Here is a 15,979-nt window from a genome sequence, read left to right as displayed (position 1 = left end):
AGATTTCTCACCCGGCACGCAGTGTTTGTATTAGGCTCTTTAAGGAAAGAAAATATTCAAGTGAACAGACTTTCCTCCAAGCGAGTCATCAGTTCACTGCCTAAGCAGAGATTCCTTATGGGATGACGAGCTAAGATGGAACATGCTTTTCCCATATGTTCCCTGCTGCCGGAGCAGCGCAGCTGTGAGCGTAGTGCGTACTGACAAGTTGATGCCGGGTTGTCAGCCCGCATCGGTAACGGTGAGTGGGTACCAACGGAAATCTCGGATGCTGTACACGCTCCTCATCAACCTGACGGCTTCAAAACAGCAGGCTAGTGAGAACTGGGGTTAGCGCAAAATCAAGTAGGTACTCTGCAAATATGCCGAAATGTTTTGTTTCAATTTGAGTATTTTTGGCATATTCCAGGACAAAATGATAACTGTAAACAGTGAGACTAAGCACTCGGGTCTTCCCAATAGGAACGAGCAAGGTAGCGGCAGGTTACTGCATGGCTAAGTCATTTCCCTTAGGAAGTTACAAAATAGGAGATATTTTTTAATGTGTAAGACGTTTTCTATTTTGCAAAGCTGCAAGGGATACGGGTAGGACAAAGCACTGGAGATTTGGAGATCCTAATTTACGAATCGGATTGTCTTTCATGAAAGAAACTATTGATAAAGCGAAAACTTGAGCATAGAGCATCACGTCCCAGGTCAGTGCCCTCACGGTGGAACAAACTTTCCACTTGATTTTTAATCGTAAAGTAACCTCCCGGGCAGGGCAGATGGATCCCACAGAGGACAAATTTCTATACAGGAGTAGCAACGTGTTCTTCATTCTGAGTGTTTCACAACCATCAGGATCGGTGCCTTCGCACTCGTGCTAAGCTGTTCATCAGCCAACCGGTGCTTTACAACCATGAGCAGCAACACCGTCTCAGCTGTGTGGATAAAAGAAGAACCCAAGACCAAGTCTAAGTGATTTCCCCAAAGTCACACAGTATTACTGGCAAAGTAAGAGGGTGGAACCCAGGTCTCTGCAGTGTTGGCCTCGTGCTCTAACTGCTAGAGCAACGATCTCCCTCAAATAATTGATCTTTGTTCGGAAACGAGTCACCTTTAATTTTACAGATGGAAAATTGACCATACATGGAAGTGATCTTCTTCTGTAAGTTATTCCTGTGCTGAGAGGGCCAAACTGCCTAGAAGGTTTTTCGAAGTAAGGCACTGAATTCCAATTTAGCTTAATGCAAATCAGGGTGCTAGGTGTGTTATTGAACTCTATATGTCATCATCTTGAGTGGGGAGCTCCACTTATCCTCGACAGAAAGACAGGAGCCGAAGGCATCAGACATCAGTGGACGTCTGCGTTGTAAACTGTGACAGTTTGGTGAGAGAACTCCTGCTATATAAGCAGGTTAGATGCCCTTGGAGTTTTTACCTTAAATATTTGTACTGGAATGACTGCGCTGGTGATTGCAGTCGTAAGATACCCAGATTTGCTCCCGAGGTAAACGCTTCGCATTCTGCTTTGGTGTCTCAGGAGATCACTTAGTTGACAACACAGTTCGGGGCTGGGCAGGAAATACCATGAAATTAGAGTTATAATTTGTCCATAAATATCAACTTCATGAAACTTAAGAAAAAACAAGCAGCCCCTTGTATAGTATGCTATACTTCCTTTCCTCGTTCTCTGGTCAAGGGCAGCCCTGCTTTTTGATTTTTCTGTGTATGACATAAAACCATCTAAAATTCAGAGTCTCCATTGGGGAAGTTTGGATTTGCTTCTCACTGAGTCTGAAAAATGAAGAAGAGGTTGAAGCCATATATGATACACAAACACCTGGACTTTGAGCTTTAAAAATGACGTACGTAAACAGGTAATAAATGAGGCTATTAAAGCTTTATACTGCAACATTAACAATACACAGATCTTTTGGTTTTACAGAGATTTTGTCTATGTTGTGGAGTGGCGAACTTTTCATATTACATACACTTTAAAAGCCACTTACAAGTGGGTGTGGACCTGTTCTGTCCCTAAATTTTTCATGGAGGAAGGTGACGTTCCATTACACTGTTACTGTGCATCTCATTGTTCCGCCCACAAATTTGCAATTAGCAGATGGGAATCTGTATTTTGCTGTTTATTTTAACCATCAAGCGACGGAGCGAGTGAAAGCAAAAGCTTTGAGGTGGAAGATTATTATTAAAATAGAGTTACATTTTCCTATCAGGTTATTTTTTTAAAGCTGAAGAAATGCTTGTAATTGACTTTTACCATAATGAGTCTCTTCCAACACGTTAACGTTGTCTCCACCCACTGATGCGCTCCTCTCTTGTTTTACACTATTGTCCCTTTTGCATTTCCCTCCACCATCTCCTTGCCCTCCCCCAAACACACCTGCATAACACTCTCCTGCCTCTTCTCCTCTTCCCAAACATTTCCTTCCAGCTTTCCCATGCTCCCCTCTCAGTTATGGGTATTTTCTCCCACTCCCCACATTCCTCTTCCCTTTCCCCATTTTCCCAGGCCATGGGCTGTCAGAGGTGACTGTTTCCCACAGGATGCTTCACCTCTTCCTCTTTGGGACAGAAGACGGAGCGCAGTCTCATTCCATATGGAGCACCTGTGAGTGACAACCCAGGACACGATAACCTCACCCTGGAGGCCAACTTAATTTAGGAATTTTTCACAACTTTTTACAAACAAACCTGGTTTAATCTAGTGGAATATTTATGAGAGTTGGCGACGCTGCCAGTGACAGGCGTTCAGGGGAAGGCGAGCTCCTTAAAGTTTCCTAATGCCCGACTTACTAATTAATTTGTGCCTTAGTGCACGTTACAGCTCCTGTCTCATTTTGGTTGTCTTGCAGTCCACATGAACAGAAATTCTCACGGCCACAGAAGTGTTCAAGCCTGTCTTTTAATCCTGCTCTTGGCCTTAGCTCTATTTTATAAAATGAAACTAATTATTAGGGTTTGAGTGGGGTAGAAGTTTTCAAGAACTCAAAGTCCATTCACTTTTTTTTTTTTTAGACTGTTTAAAATCTGGGCCAAATCTGCCTGTGATTTAACTCTTCTTGTCTGCACCGAACCTAATGCAAAGACAGATGTGGTCAGTTGAGCGAGCAAGAACCGCTGCAGCCATCAAGCCGTATTTTGTACAAACTTGTGTTTATGCCCTTTAAAATCACAAAAAGTAAGTCAGAGAGAGAGAGAGAGAGGCTTAAGCTGTAGGAGCTCATCGTTTCCCCCTCAGAATCTCTGTTGCTAAAACTGGCTGGCAGGATGATGTTACGGTTGTACGTGTGCTTTGAACTCAATCGTGTTCTTCACTGCGATTGTGTCCGCGCTCCAGCCAGGGAGCAGCTCAGTATCTCAGGAGCTCCAGGCAGGTTGTCCTGGGGATGGCTTTTGGCATGGTACAGAATGCTCCTCCAGAAAACAAATGGTCCCCCAGCTTTCATGGTAGAAGAGCTGTTACACCTCGGCAAGAAGCGTGAGTCCACAGTTCCTTTTGCTAAGATATTCCCCAGCTCTTCGTTGTGCTACCTGTGATAGGCAGAAGACATCCTTCGCCGACCTGAGAAAGGAGCTGTAGATCTTGACAAGACGTTTTCATTGGAGCCACTTTATCGTCTTTTCCTGGCAGTGAACGTTTCTTGCTGCCCACATGGTTTTCTGCCTGTAGTGCTGGAAAGTTGCGCTCTCCGCTGTGTTTCTTTGGTGACACTTTGTGTTCAACCTACAGTGTTCTCTGATGGCTCTTATGGTGATAGAGCCAAGAGTTTGCAGATAGATTGCATTAAAAAACAAAAGTATAAGGAAAAAAAACACCCCAAAATAATAAATCCTCTTAATTATAGCTGTTTCTCTGAAAATAAGTTTAGTTTACATGGTTGTATGTTTAGTACATAAATCTATCTATTTCCTCTAACGTGGAAATTCTTGAAAAAAATAGCTTTTTGTTGTTGTGTAGCTTAAAGACGATATTTGAGAGTTGCTTAAAAAATATATACTTAAACCTCTGTATTTGACATAAGATACGCAGTGACAACCCCACGTGCTGCACTCCTACTCATTTGGGCCCACGAGTGAGCCCAAGTTTCAACCCGTGTCGGGAAACCATTCCTGCGTTTTCAGCGCGTTGCAGCTCCCTGGTTCTCTGCCTTCGCAGCTGAAGAGAGACGCACGTTGTCTCTCCCACTCCACATCATCGACACAGGGTTTTCAGCGGAGTTGTCGGCGCTGAAGAAATGAACGCGCCAGCCACAGCAACACTGCAACTGTTTAATTTCACGACGGAAAGTTTTGCTGAAGATGTAGTAAATGACAGGGTTATAGGCGGTTGAAGATTTGGCAAACAGACAGGGCAGCAGAGTAACGATGGGCTGTAGGGCATCGCTGGAGTTGAATATGGACCAGAAGCTGGCTGCCGCATATGGTGTCCACGAGCTCAGGAACCCGACCGAGATGAGCACAGCCATCTGAAAGGGAAACAGGGCTTCAGTTCTCAGCTCACACTGACTGGGACTAGTACGTGGTGTGTGGGTGAAACCACAGCTAAAACACCTGAAACTGTGTGTTGGCTGCGTTGTGACCTGAGCATAGGTAACATTGGACAGTGCCTATATGCTTTTATTCCCTCTGAGTAGATCTACTCGCTGGTTTTGGCCGCACCTCAAATGCTGTGTTCAGTTTTGCTCCCCTCACTACAAGAAAGACATTGAGATGCTGGAGTGGGTCCAGAGAAGGGCAACAAAGCTGGTGAGCAGTCTGGAGCTCAAGTCTTATGAGGAGCAGCTGAGGGAACTGGGGTTGTTCAGCCTGGAGAAAAGGAGGCTGAGAGGAGAACTTCTCACTGTCCACAACTACTTGAAAAGAGGGTGTAGCCAGGTGGGGGTCTGTCTTTTCTCCCAAGTAGCAGGCAACAGGACAAGAGAAAATGGCCTCAAGTTGCACCAGGGGAGGTTTAGATTGGCTGTTAGGAAAAATTTCTTCATGGAAAGGGTTATCAAGCATTGGACCAGGCTGCCCAGGGAAGTGGTGGAGTCACCATCCTTGGAGGTATTTAAAAGACATGTAGATGTGGTGCTGAGGGACATGGTTTAGCAGTAACTTGGCAGTGTTAGGTTGATGGTTAGACTCGATGATCTTAAAGGTCTCTTCCAACCAAAACGATTCTATTTCTCATGAGGCAGTTGCCGTTTTCATCTCCGTCCCTGTCTCTGGCTGCAAAATGTCATTGGAGACAGAGCCCAAACAGAAAGCATACCCTATCAATATATTGGCCTCTAGAAAGCTTGGGTCAATTCTGCTTTTCCAAAACAAATGAGCAACTGAAGTGCTTACTTGAAAGAAATGTATTAAAAAATCCTGTTTCCATACAGAATTTCTGTGTAGCTCTCACTCTGAATATCAATTAAAAATACCTAGGGTGACAGAACAAGACCTCCACCCCAACTACACTGGGAATGGATTCAACAGCTATTCCAGCATGACTGGAAATCTATACGTCCATGAAAATCATGGGTGCAACTGCCCAAAGACGGTTTAACAAGCTGTGTTGTACCTATGATATATTATCTTGATCGAACTACTGAAATGACAAAGATTCCAGGAGCCTCTCTGCTCCTCTGAGGATTGCAGAGTATGGGTGAGACTGGAACCACATCTCCATCTTTGGTCAATACCAGACAAGGTGTTGGGAGGTGACTCTGCCCCTCTACTCTCGTGAGACCCCACCTGGAGTACTGCATCCAGCTCTGGAGCCCCCAACATAGGAAAGACATGGACCTGTTGGAGCAGGTCCAGAGGAGGCCACAAAGAAGATCAGAAGGCTGGAGCCCCTCTGGTATGAGGACACGCTGAGAGAGTTGGGGTTGTTCAGCTTGCAGAAGAAGGCTCTGGGGAGACCTTATAGCAGCCTTCCAGTACCTAAGGGGGGCCTACAGGAGAGCTGGTGAAGGACTTTTTACAAAGGCATGTAGTAATAGGACAAGGGGAAATGGCTTTAAACTGGAAGAGGGGAGATTTAGATTAGATATTAGGAAGAAATTTTTCACCTTGAAGTTGGTGAGACACTGGCCCAGGTTGCCCAGAGAAGCTGTGGATGTCCCATCCCTGGAGGTGTTCAAGGCCCGGTTAGGCAGGGCTTTGAGCAACCTGGTCTGGTGGGAGGTGTCCCTGCCCATGGCAGGAGGGTCGGAACTAGATGATCTTTAAGGTCACTTCCAACCTAAACCATTCTATGATTCTATGAAAAGCAATGAAGGGGCAGCATGAGCCATGCAGGAGCAGAGCCACTTCTCTGCAAGCTCCTGAATACTGCAGACTGTTCTCATCACTGGGATAACTCACCAACGTCAGCTTCTTCTCCAGTTTAGCTGCGTTAGGGATCCTGTCGATATTCTGGATCTCTTGGTATGCTTTATGAACCTTCCAGGCAATTCCCAAGTAACAGGCAACGATTGTCAGTGCAGGCAGGACTGTGCACAGGAGGAACATGCTCAGGATGAACGAAAAGCCATTGGAGGAGTTGTGGAACTTGCTCCAGGCTATGGTACAGGAGATGCCAAATGGCTCAGGACCATAGTAGCCCCAGCCTACCAAGGGCAGAATGGCCCAGAGCAAGGAGTAGAGCCAGATGAACGTAATCAAGATGCGAACAGTGTTCTTGGTGATTTTGTTACCTGCAAGAAAGAGGAAGATCAAGCATATATAAATCTCATCTCAGCCACGTGGTTTTTACCATAACTTCTCCTCCAACAGAAGGATGGTGGCTACAAGTATGCCTGGGCTGCTGCTGCAGTTCCCAAACCTTTGGTCTTCCTCAGAAACATAACAGAGAGTGTCTGTGGATTGGGTGAGACCTCAATGCAGCCCTCAGTGCTGATCTAAAGTTTGGTAAGTCAGGGAGCATTACAAGATCAAGCTGACCCAAAATGTACCATGCCTCCATCCCTGGAACACCAGGAGAACGCTCTTTCAAGTTTCAGTACGTCTGCTTGCACACAAACAGGAAGATAAGACAGTCTTGTCCAGCAAAACATTTGGGCTCTGCACCCTCAGGTAGTTTCACTTGGTATTACTGAGAAATGAGAAGCCTCACTGTTTAATAAGGAATTTAATCAGATCCTTCTAGGAACATTAAAAATTTGATATTGGACTAAAAGCTGAGGCTTATTCCTACAGTTATTGAATTGATAGTCCGTGCCATATTCATCAACGTACCTCTCTGAACACAATAGATAAAATGCACTATTATGAGGTTACCTGAGATGTCATTACTTACTGTTAGATTTGGATGAATTGGTAACAAGGAACCGAATCACAGCCATGGCACACAGGGTCATCATGCTGCAGACACCAAAAAGGAAACCCATCAGGGCATAATATACGCAGGACGCATCTCCTCCCAGCCAAGCGTGGTTCCAGGCGGATGCAATGGCCAGTGGATACATGCTGATGGCCATTCCAATATCTGCTACTGCCAAGTTGACCGTAAGCAGCTCTGGTGACTTCAGGAGGGAAGAGCGCTTCACAGCTGTAGCAAGGACAGCTGAATTTCCGAGGATTGTGAGGACGGCTGAAAGAGAGGAATCAGCATAGGCAATAATATCACATAGCGAGCACACCTGTGAAACGCTATATAGAGGATGTCTCATATGAAGAAAGGCTGAGGGACTTGGGTCTCTTTAGTCTAGAGAAAAGAAGATTGAGGGGGGATCTTATTAATACTTACAAATACTTAAAGGGAGGATGCCAGGGGGATGGGAGCAGTCTTTTTTCAGTGGTGCCCAGTGGTAGGACGAGGGGGAGTGGGCATAAACTTGAACATAGGAAGTTCCATCTTAACATGAGGAGGAACTTCTTTACTTTGAGGGTAGTGGAGCACTGGCACAGGCTGCCCAGAGAGGTTGTGGAGTCTCCCACTCTGGAGACATTCCAAACCCGCCTGGACGCTGTCCTGTGCAACCTGTTGTAGGTGACCCTGCTCTGGCGGGGGGGTTGGACTGGATGATCTCCAGAGGTCCCTTTCAACCCTGACCATTCTGTGATTCTGTGATTCTGTGAAAAATGCTGGTCATTAGCCTGGGACTAAAGCCTACAAGACCGGGACACTAGCCAGAAGGCAGCACCTCCCAGGCCAACAGTGCTGATGCTCTGAAAACGCATCGGTGCATATCTGCTCTGCCCTGCTGTGAAACCTTGTTTTTCAGCTCGTGGTGAGGAAACTTGTTCTCCTGGACAGCAGATAGGCAATGCCACCTGGACGGCATTTCTGAGAACTTCTACGCAGCTCGGCATCCTCACCGCAGCATCCACTGGTTTGCTTCAGGCAGCCCGTGGGTTTCAATTCCTGCCTCCCTACTAGACAGGGGTTTCCCAGTCTGGCCGTGTTTCCACTAGGGACCTGCTAGAGCAAAGACCGCTTCAGGTTTCTGTTCTCAGGCTCCTGCAGTGCTGACCTGCCTCACCCACTGGGGGAAATGCTGTCGTATGAATAGTAGACCGTTGTGGCGAGTTGACCCCGGCTGGACCCCAGGTGCCCACTAAAGCCGCTCTATCACTCCCCTCCTCAGCTGGACAGGGGAGAGGAAATATAACAACAGGCTCGTGGGTCGAGATAAGGACAGGGAGAGATTATTCAGCAATCACCGTCATGGGCAAAACAGGCTCAATATGGAGAAGATTAATTTAATTTATTGCCAATCAAATCAGAGCAGGATAATAAGAAATAAAAACTAAATCTTAAAACACCTTCCCCCCACCCCTCCCTTCTTCCTGGGCTCAACTTCACTCCTGATTTCTCTCCCTCCTCCCCATGAGCGGTGCAGGGGGACGGGGAATGGGGGTTGTGGTCATTTCATCACGCCTTGTCTCTGCTGCTCCTTCCTCCTCAAGGGGAGGACTCCTCACACTCTTCCCCTGCTCCAGCATGGGGTCCCTCCCACAGGAGACAGTCCCACACGAACTACTCCAACGTGAGTCCCTTCCATGGGCTGCAGTTCTTTGTGAACTGCTCCAGCGTGGGTCCCTTCCACAGGGTGCAGTCCTTTGGGAACAGACTGCTCCAGTGTGGGTCCCTAAGGACCATGGGCTCCTCTCTCCACAGGTCCTGCCAGGAGACTGCTCCAGCACAAGCTTCCCATGGGGTCACAGCCTCCTTCGGGAACTGCCCTGCTCCAGCTTTGGGTCCTCCACAGGCTGCAGGTGGATATCTGCTCCACCATTAACCACCATGGGCTGCAGGTGGATATCTGCTCCACAATGAACCTCCATGGGCTGCAGGGGGACAACCTGCTTCACCGTGGTCTTCACCACCGGCTGCAGGGGAACCTCTTCTCTGGCACCTGGAGCACCTCCTCCCCCTCCTTCTTCACTGACCTGGGTGTCTGCAGAGCTGTTGCTCTCACATATTCTCATTCCTCTCTCTGGCTGATGCCCTGCAGGGCTTTTTTCCCCTTCTTAAAAATGTTATCCCAGCAGCACTACCACTGTTGGCGGATGGGCTTGACCTTGGCCAGTGGTGGCCACCTTGGAGCCAGCTGGTATTGGCTCTGTCGGACATGGGGGAAGCATCTATCTAGTAGCTTCTCGGAGATGTCCCCCCTCTCACCCCCCTGCTACCAAAACCTTGCCACGCAAACCCAATGCAACCATTTCTTGCCCCTTCCTATCCCCACAATACAGCTCTCCACTTCCATGTCACACCCCCCTCTCCATGCACTGTGTCCCACCCATTCCCACATGGCTCCTGTCTCATGTGAATAGCCCACACCCACTCACTCCACTCTCTTACATTAACCTGCATGACATACTATCAAGTAAAATGGGTCCATCCACCTTCATTTTTCCCTGGTAATATTCCTACTTCCCCTTCCCACTGAAGAACTCCAGCTGTCCTGCCTGCTTGTCCCCTTCTCTTATCTGGTGCCCTCCACTGCCCAAATCCTTCCCTCTTTGCAATGTATCATCTTCCACTGGAGCCCCATCACAAGGGTCCTGGGCTCTGAGCTGCCTTGATCGTCCACGTGTGCTGGTGGGGCAGCTCAGGGTCCTCGCTGGCCAAGGGCCACAATCACTAGGTGCCACCATCGCAGTTAGGTAAGCACAGAATGGTCAGGGTTGGAAGGGACCTCTGGAGATCATCTAGCACAACCCCCCTGACAGAGCAGGGTCACCTACAGCAGGTTGCACAGGACGGCGTCCTGCACAGCCGGGTTTTGAATATCTCCAGAGTGGGAGACTCCACCACCTCTCTGGGCAGCCTGTTCCAGTGCTCCACTACCCTCAAAGTAAAGAAGTTCCTTCTCATGTTAAGATGGAACTTCCTATGTTCAAGTTTATGCCCATTACCCCTCGTCCTATCACTGGGCACCACTGAAAAAAGACTGCTCCCATCCCCCTGGCACCCTCCCTTTAAGTATTTATAAGCATTAATAAGATCCCCCCTCAGTCTTCTTTTCTCTAGACTAAAGAGACCCAAGTCCTTCAGCCTTTCCTCATATGAGAGATGTTCCAATCCCCTCATCATCTTTGTAGCCATTTGATGGACCCTCTTCAGCAGTTCCCTGTCCTTCTTGAACTGGGGAGCCCAGAACTGGATGCAGTCCTCCAGATGTGGCCTCACCAGGGCAGAGTAGAGGGGGAAGATGACCTCCCTCGACCTACTGGTTACCACTGTTCTGGTGGTCTCCGAGTGCAGTGAGACAGACCACAGAAGTTTTGCCAGAGGCACACACCACACCAGAGATCACTTTGCAAAAAGACCCATCAGACATACATTATTCAGATACACCATAGGGCTTCAGAGAGTTCATGACAACAGTGTCAAAAGTACACGTAGCAAACAATTAATTTTCTCTTTTCTTTCAGGTGAACACCATGTTGGAACTACATTTCGATCAAAGGTTTTCCTGAGAAGGTGTCCTCTCAAGTCAGAAGTGAAAGAGGGAAACAAAAAAATTTCTGTCATGTTCCCTTGTGGCTGCAAAAGCAGGAAGGCTGCATTTGCTCACAATTGCCACATAATAAAGTGCCCACAGAGGAATTAATAAAGGCAAATGCAACAAAATGGAATAAATACATCGGCATAAATCCAAGAGTGGGAAGAAATGCCAAGAGAAAGCCTTGAACAGAACAGAGATACAAATCTGAGACCCTGCGTCCCTCATTCATTCACTTTCTAACCACACATGTTCACTTGGCACCTCTGGATGTGCTTGAAGAGTCCCCTGAGCTCCCGAGAACTGCGTGTCTGCACACACAGAGATGCCCGCGGTGGCTTGGCACGGGACCGCTTGCTGCCAGAGAGCAACCTGTGGCTTGGTGGGAAGAGGACTCTCCTGCCAGATGACAGCCGCAGGTTGGGACGTTCTCAGGCTTCAGGAGCAAAATGAACCTGATTCACTTTCTTCTGAGAGAGCCCTGACCGCTACACAAGAGGTAGGAAGCAGATCTTAGTCATCAGGCTGGACATCCAGGCCCACCCTTTCTTTTCCTTTGACAGATGCTATTGCCCTCCATCCCACTGCCCGTGAGGCTGCTGGGAGGCACGGGACAAAGCTGTGAACTGCACCCACATATTTACTTCTGTGTGAGAAAGCAGCTGGCATCCTGACTTGGATTAAAAGAAAAAAACCCTTCATCGTTTTGCAGATAGTGATTTTTCTCACCCTGAGTTGTAGACTCTGCTGTCAGCACGACCGAGGGGACAGCACAGCGCAGCGCAGGGCAGGGCAGAGCGTGCGGGAATGGAGTGAGATGCGACATGCTAAAGCCCAGCATCGCTGCCCAAAGCCTCTCTGTTAAAGGCACATAAAAATACACGCTCGTCTTTCTTAAACGCATCTCAAACAGGGGTTTCAAATGAGCTGAAGAGAGGAAGGTATTCGCATCTTAGCAAAATTCAGTTGGACTGCGCGCCTAAACCAATTCAGCCCCTCTCCAAACCTACACCGACAGTAAACAAATCACCTGCGTACATGCAACAAAGAGACATGGAAGAAAACGCTTAGCTAAAGCCATGCTGGAGCACACTAGTACGTATCCGCACTTTTATTTTATTGTAAATCTGCCTTCAGCACGAAAAACGGGCCATTATAAAAACCAGAAGTGTTTGGAAACCCTTTTCTGTTTTATACCAGTTTCTCCTACTAAGACACAGCTGCTCTTCATGCATAATGAGCATCCCCCACCACCCCAAGGATCAGACCGGAGCTGCTCTCCCCTGCTCAGTGTCACAAAATGAGCTGCTCTGTCTCCCGGGTCGCAGGGCTGCGATGCCAGGACAAAGCGGTCGACAACTTATTCTGACTACTTGTGACGCCGCAGAGGCAAACTTATGCTGGCAAGTCTTCACATCAAAACAAAAGATTGCAAATCTGAGAGCGGAGATTAATCCTGGCATCCAATCCACTCAAGGCAATAAGCAGGAACCTGTGTGGAAACAGATTTTCCATCATTTCCCTCCAGTTTCCCCTGGCTGACAGCAGCACGGAGGGGGCAGCCCCCGGTGTGTCTGCTCCGAGGCTTGGAGCAAACAGGCAAAGCTGTGAAGGCAAAACTCACCTATGATCAGAAGAAAGACCCCAGCTCCGTAATCCACTACCGGGTGGAGTTTGGAAATGTATTGCTCCTCCATTGTCCCTTGTGGAAGTGGGTGAAGGTTTTAAATCAAAGGCGAAGTGACTGAAAGGGCAAAGAGATTCTTCCTCATGTCTCGCTTGCTGCAGATGCGAGCCTGGCAGTTGGGTGCTGTGGGTGTGAAGGGACCCTTCTGCTTTCTCCTCTCTCCCTCCCTCTGTGGCAGGGGAGAAGCCTGGAGTGAGAGAAAGGCTCCCTCCCTGGGGAGGCAGAGTGAAAGCCAGGCAGAGCTGCTGCCAGCGCGATCCCGCCTGCCTGGCTGGCAGAGCATCTCTCCACCCACCCCCTCCTCTCACACCGCTCCGCTCCTTGGCTTGTCAAGCAACTTCCCAACGCAAATCCCCTCTGAGTGCCACTGCCCAGCAAAAACAATTGTCGTTCAACCATCAGCAGCTTGGGGAAATAAATCCCAGGCTGAGGGATCAGGCAGGGGAAGGAAGGAAAGAAGGAGTTTTCTTTTCCAGCTTCATGGCTGCATATGGGAAATACGGGGTTGGGGTAGGGGGATCCCTGTGCTGAAGTGTTAGAGACAAGCTGGTTGCTGCAGGAGTTCCGAGGGGTCAAAGTCACACCGCTGGAGGCACGACTGTCAGAGATGCTCCAGGGCAGAAGCGGAGGATGCTCAGCCCAGTGCACAGAGCACCACAGCAGAACCGAGGTCTGAGTTCACTCTAGAGACACTCTAGTGTTCCTTGGCAAGCAATGAGAGCAATGCCTCACATCCAGGTTTACCTTCTCCATATAATACCTGAGCCTAAAATCATCATAATGCTCTCTCAGCCTTTATAAAAAATGCTGAGTTTTGCTCCAGGCTCCAAATACTACAGGTTTATCTATCAATTTACATGTGCAGGTCGTGATTTTCACAGAATCACAGAATCTCCTAGATTGGAAAAGACCTGTAAGATCATCCAGTCCAATCATTAACCTAACACTGACCAGCCCACCACTAAACCATGTCCCTGAGCACTGTATCTACACGACCCTCAAATACTTCCAGGGATGGGGATTCCACCACTGCCCTGGGTAACATTTTGGTGCATGCAGTTTAAAGGTCTGTAGTTGCAATGCCATTAAGTTGACTTTTGTCCTGGGCGGCACCCAGCCAGCACATTGAAGAGCTGATCTATTCTAAATTATTTAATTTCAGTACCTGGATATGCTAAACTGCATTAGCATCATTCTCTGCTTGGCCTATTTTACTCTCTTCCGACATAGGGAATTTTAAGATCCCCAAGAGCACGTAGGCATCTCATGTGCAATCTAGGTGGAATTTAGGCACATAAGTATGGCAGTACCAGCCTAAATTCTGAAATCCTTAGTCATCTGAGAGACTTTAAAAGCTCTGAGTTTCAGCAGAAAGCAAAACTGGCCATGCACATATATGTTGCCACCTCGGCTTTGCTGCACGTCTCTGTCTGTGCTTGTCCCCTGATGAAGTTGTCTGGGATTTACCCACCAGACATCCCTGCACTGAAAACTTTGAGGAGTTTGATTCAGCAACCGAGTACATGCAACACAGCACATATAGCGCAGGGCTCGGTAGCGCTCACAGCCTTCTCAGGGCACCTTTGTCCTAAAAGCTTAGCCATCCTCCCTAAAATGGAGAAACCGTTTCTCTCCACTGGTTTCAGAGACTTGAACACGTGCTTTTTCTTGTAAGAGTGTTACATTCTGCAGTTTATAGGAGCCTTGGGGTGAGGGGAATGCCATAACAGAAAGGTGCTTTCCTCTCCCCTTGAAGCTGGATTGCCCCACACCTAGGTCACAAGATTGGAGGGAGAGAGAACAAACGGTGTCTGACTCTCTACGATGCCCTTGCTCGGAAAGTTGTTAATACATTTTACAACGAACAGCTATCATAGAATCATTGAACAGTTTAGGTTGGAAAGGACCTTGAAGATCATCGAGTTCCAACCTCCCTGCCATGGGCAGGGACACCTCCCACCAGCCCAGGTTGCCCAAGGCCACCTCCAGCCTGGCCTTGAACCCCTCCGGGGAGGGGGCCTCAACAGCCTCTCTGGGCAACCTGTGCCAGTGCCTCACCACCCTTAAAGTGAAAAACTTCTATGCTATGGCACAAAGAAATATGCAGGCGTAATGGTGGTTCAGTATTGGCCACCAGCTGCAGCTTCAAAGTGCACCAGTCTCACCAAGGTGCTGCTCAGGGTGTAGTTATCACTCCAGCGAAACAAAATCCCTGTATCGGGGACCGTGCCCCCACACCAGGATTCCCCACTGTCAGCACGCTGGGTGTTACGAGTTTTGTTCTTACCAAGTCTGCCTCCAGCACTGAATAGAGAACTTGGGTACCAAACTCAGCACTAATCCTGCCGTCACAGGCACAAACTTCATTTTCAAAGGAGACTGAGCACTACTAGGAGTTAGGCAGCTTCATCAGCCCACAGCGTTGCTCTAGTTCCCAAGTCCTGCTGCCAGGAGCTGGATGTGGGCAAGATATAGCATAGGAGAGCAGAGAGGGAATGTCTATTTTTCCACCAGAGAATGGACACTGTAGCTCAAAGTCTTATCAGAATGGAGATTTCAAGAGATGCTACAAACTTAATGGTTCTCATCCTCAGAAACCACTTCCCTGTGCTAAGCTTCTTCTTGACAGAGGGGGGTTTATGTGTAGTCAGTTCAAGTGTTCCTGAAAAATTCCCCCAACCCATCCCATGTTGCTCCAAAGTCAGCAAAAGCACAACAGAGTCTACATGTATTCATGGCATAGGTAAGTACTAGGAGATAGAACAGCCCACCGGTTCTTTTCCAGAGCTTATAAAATTCTAATTCAGTAACAGAAATTGTTGGCCTGAAAAATCTGACCAGTTAAAACAAAAAGGTAATGAGGTTCCTGTTTAAACTGGACAGCTAGGAAGGCATGAGTTATGGGTAAAGGGAAGCAAAAACAGGCAGGAGGGACTGACTCTTATCTGGGGGAGGAGAGACTGATGCTCCAAACCTTGATCCAAGGAAAAGGGTGCACGCAGAACAGCAGAATCTCAGCATCGCTGAGGCTGGAAGTCACCTCTGAAGATCATCTAGTCCAAGACCTCTGCTCAGAACAAGGTCAGATACAGTAGAGTGCTCAAGGCTGTATCCGGTTGGGTTTTGTATATCTCCAAAGATGGGCACTTCACAACAGGTGGAGCTCCTCTGTGGACAATTTCTTCCTCAGCGCTTCTGTGGTCTCATTCAAAGTCTCATATGGTTTTTGAATAATGACACCATTTAACTCAAGAGATCAAGCACCTACTGATTCTCTGTTCAGTGTAGATGTCCTTTACCGAATGTTCCTTGGCAGCAGTAGTCAGCTAAATGTGGTGGTTTGCTGCAATGCCTCTCA

The 15,979-nt window shown here is 48.0% G+C and overlaps 1 protein-coding gene across 1 annotated transcript; it reads right to left on the bottom strand.

The window, feature by feature from the left end:
• Positions 1 to 4,108: 4,108 nt before the first annotated feature.
• Positions 4,109 to 12,636, bottom strand: OPN5 (opsin 5). The gene is made up of 4 exons (XM_009895903.1): positions 12,559 to 12,636; positions 7,277 to 7,570; positions 6,343 to 6,674; positions 4,109 to 4,469 (listed from the first exon to the last, which is right to left on the bottom strand). Exons 1-4 carry the CDS (start codon positions 12,629 to 12,631, stop codon positions 4,122 to 4,124), a joined length of 1,047 nt encoding a protein of 348 aa, XP_009894205.1. The 5' UTR covers positions 12,632 to 12,636; the 3' UTR covers positions 4,109 to 4,121.
• Between the last annotated feature and the right edge of the window lie 3,343 nt (positions 12,637 to 15,979).

This window comes from Charadrius vociferus, unplaced genomic scaffold, assembly GCF_000708025.1.
Source record: "Charadrius vociferus isolate BGI_N301 unplaced genomic scaffold, ASM70802v2 scaffold312, whole genome shotgun sequence".
NCBI classification, from domain to species: domain Eukaryota; kingdom Metazoa; phylum Chordata; class Aves; order Charadriiformes; family Charadriidae; genus Charadrius; species Charadrius vociferus.
The sequence above is the reverse complement of the archived record's forward strand: the minus strand, read 5'-3'. Positions and strand labels throughout refer to the sequence as shown.

Excerpts from the sequence above, each read along its gene's own strand:
- OPN5 (XM_009895903.1), bottom strand. The coding sequence starts at position 12,631 with ATGGAGGAGCAATACATTTCCAAACTCCACCCGGTAGTGGATTACGGA. Across the intron at positions 6,675-7,276 it reads CAATTCATCCAAATCTAACA|GTAACAAAATCACCAAGAAC; the intron begins GTAAGTAATGAC and ends TCTTTCTTGCAG. Across the intron at positions 4,470-6,342 it reads TGGAGAAGAAGCTGACGTTG|ATGGCTGTGCTCATCTCGGT; the intron begins GTGAGTTATCCC and ends TTTCCCTTTCAG.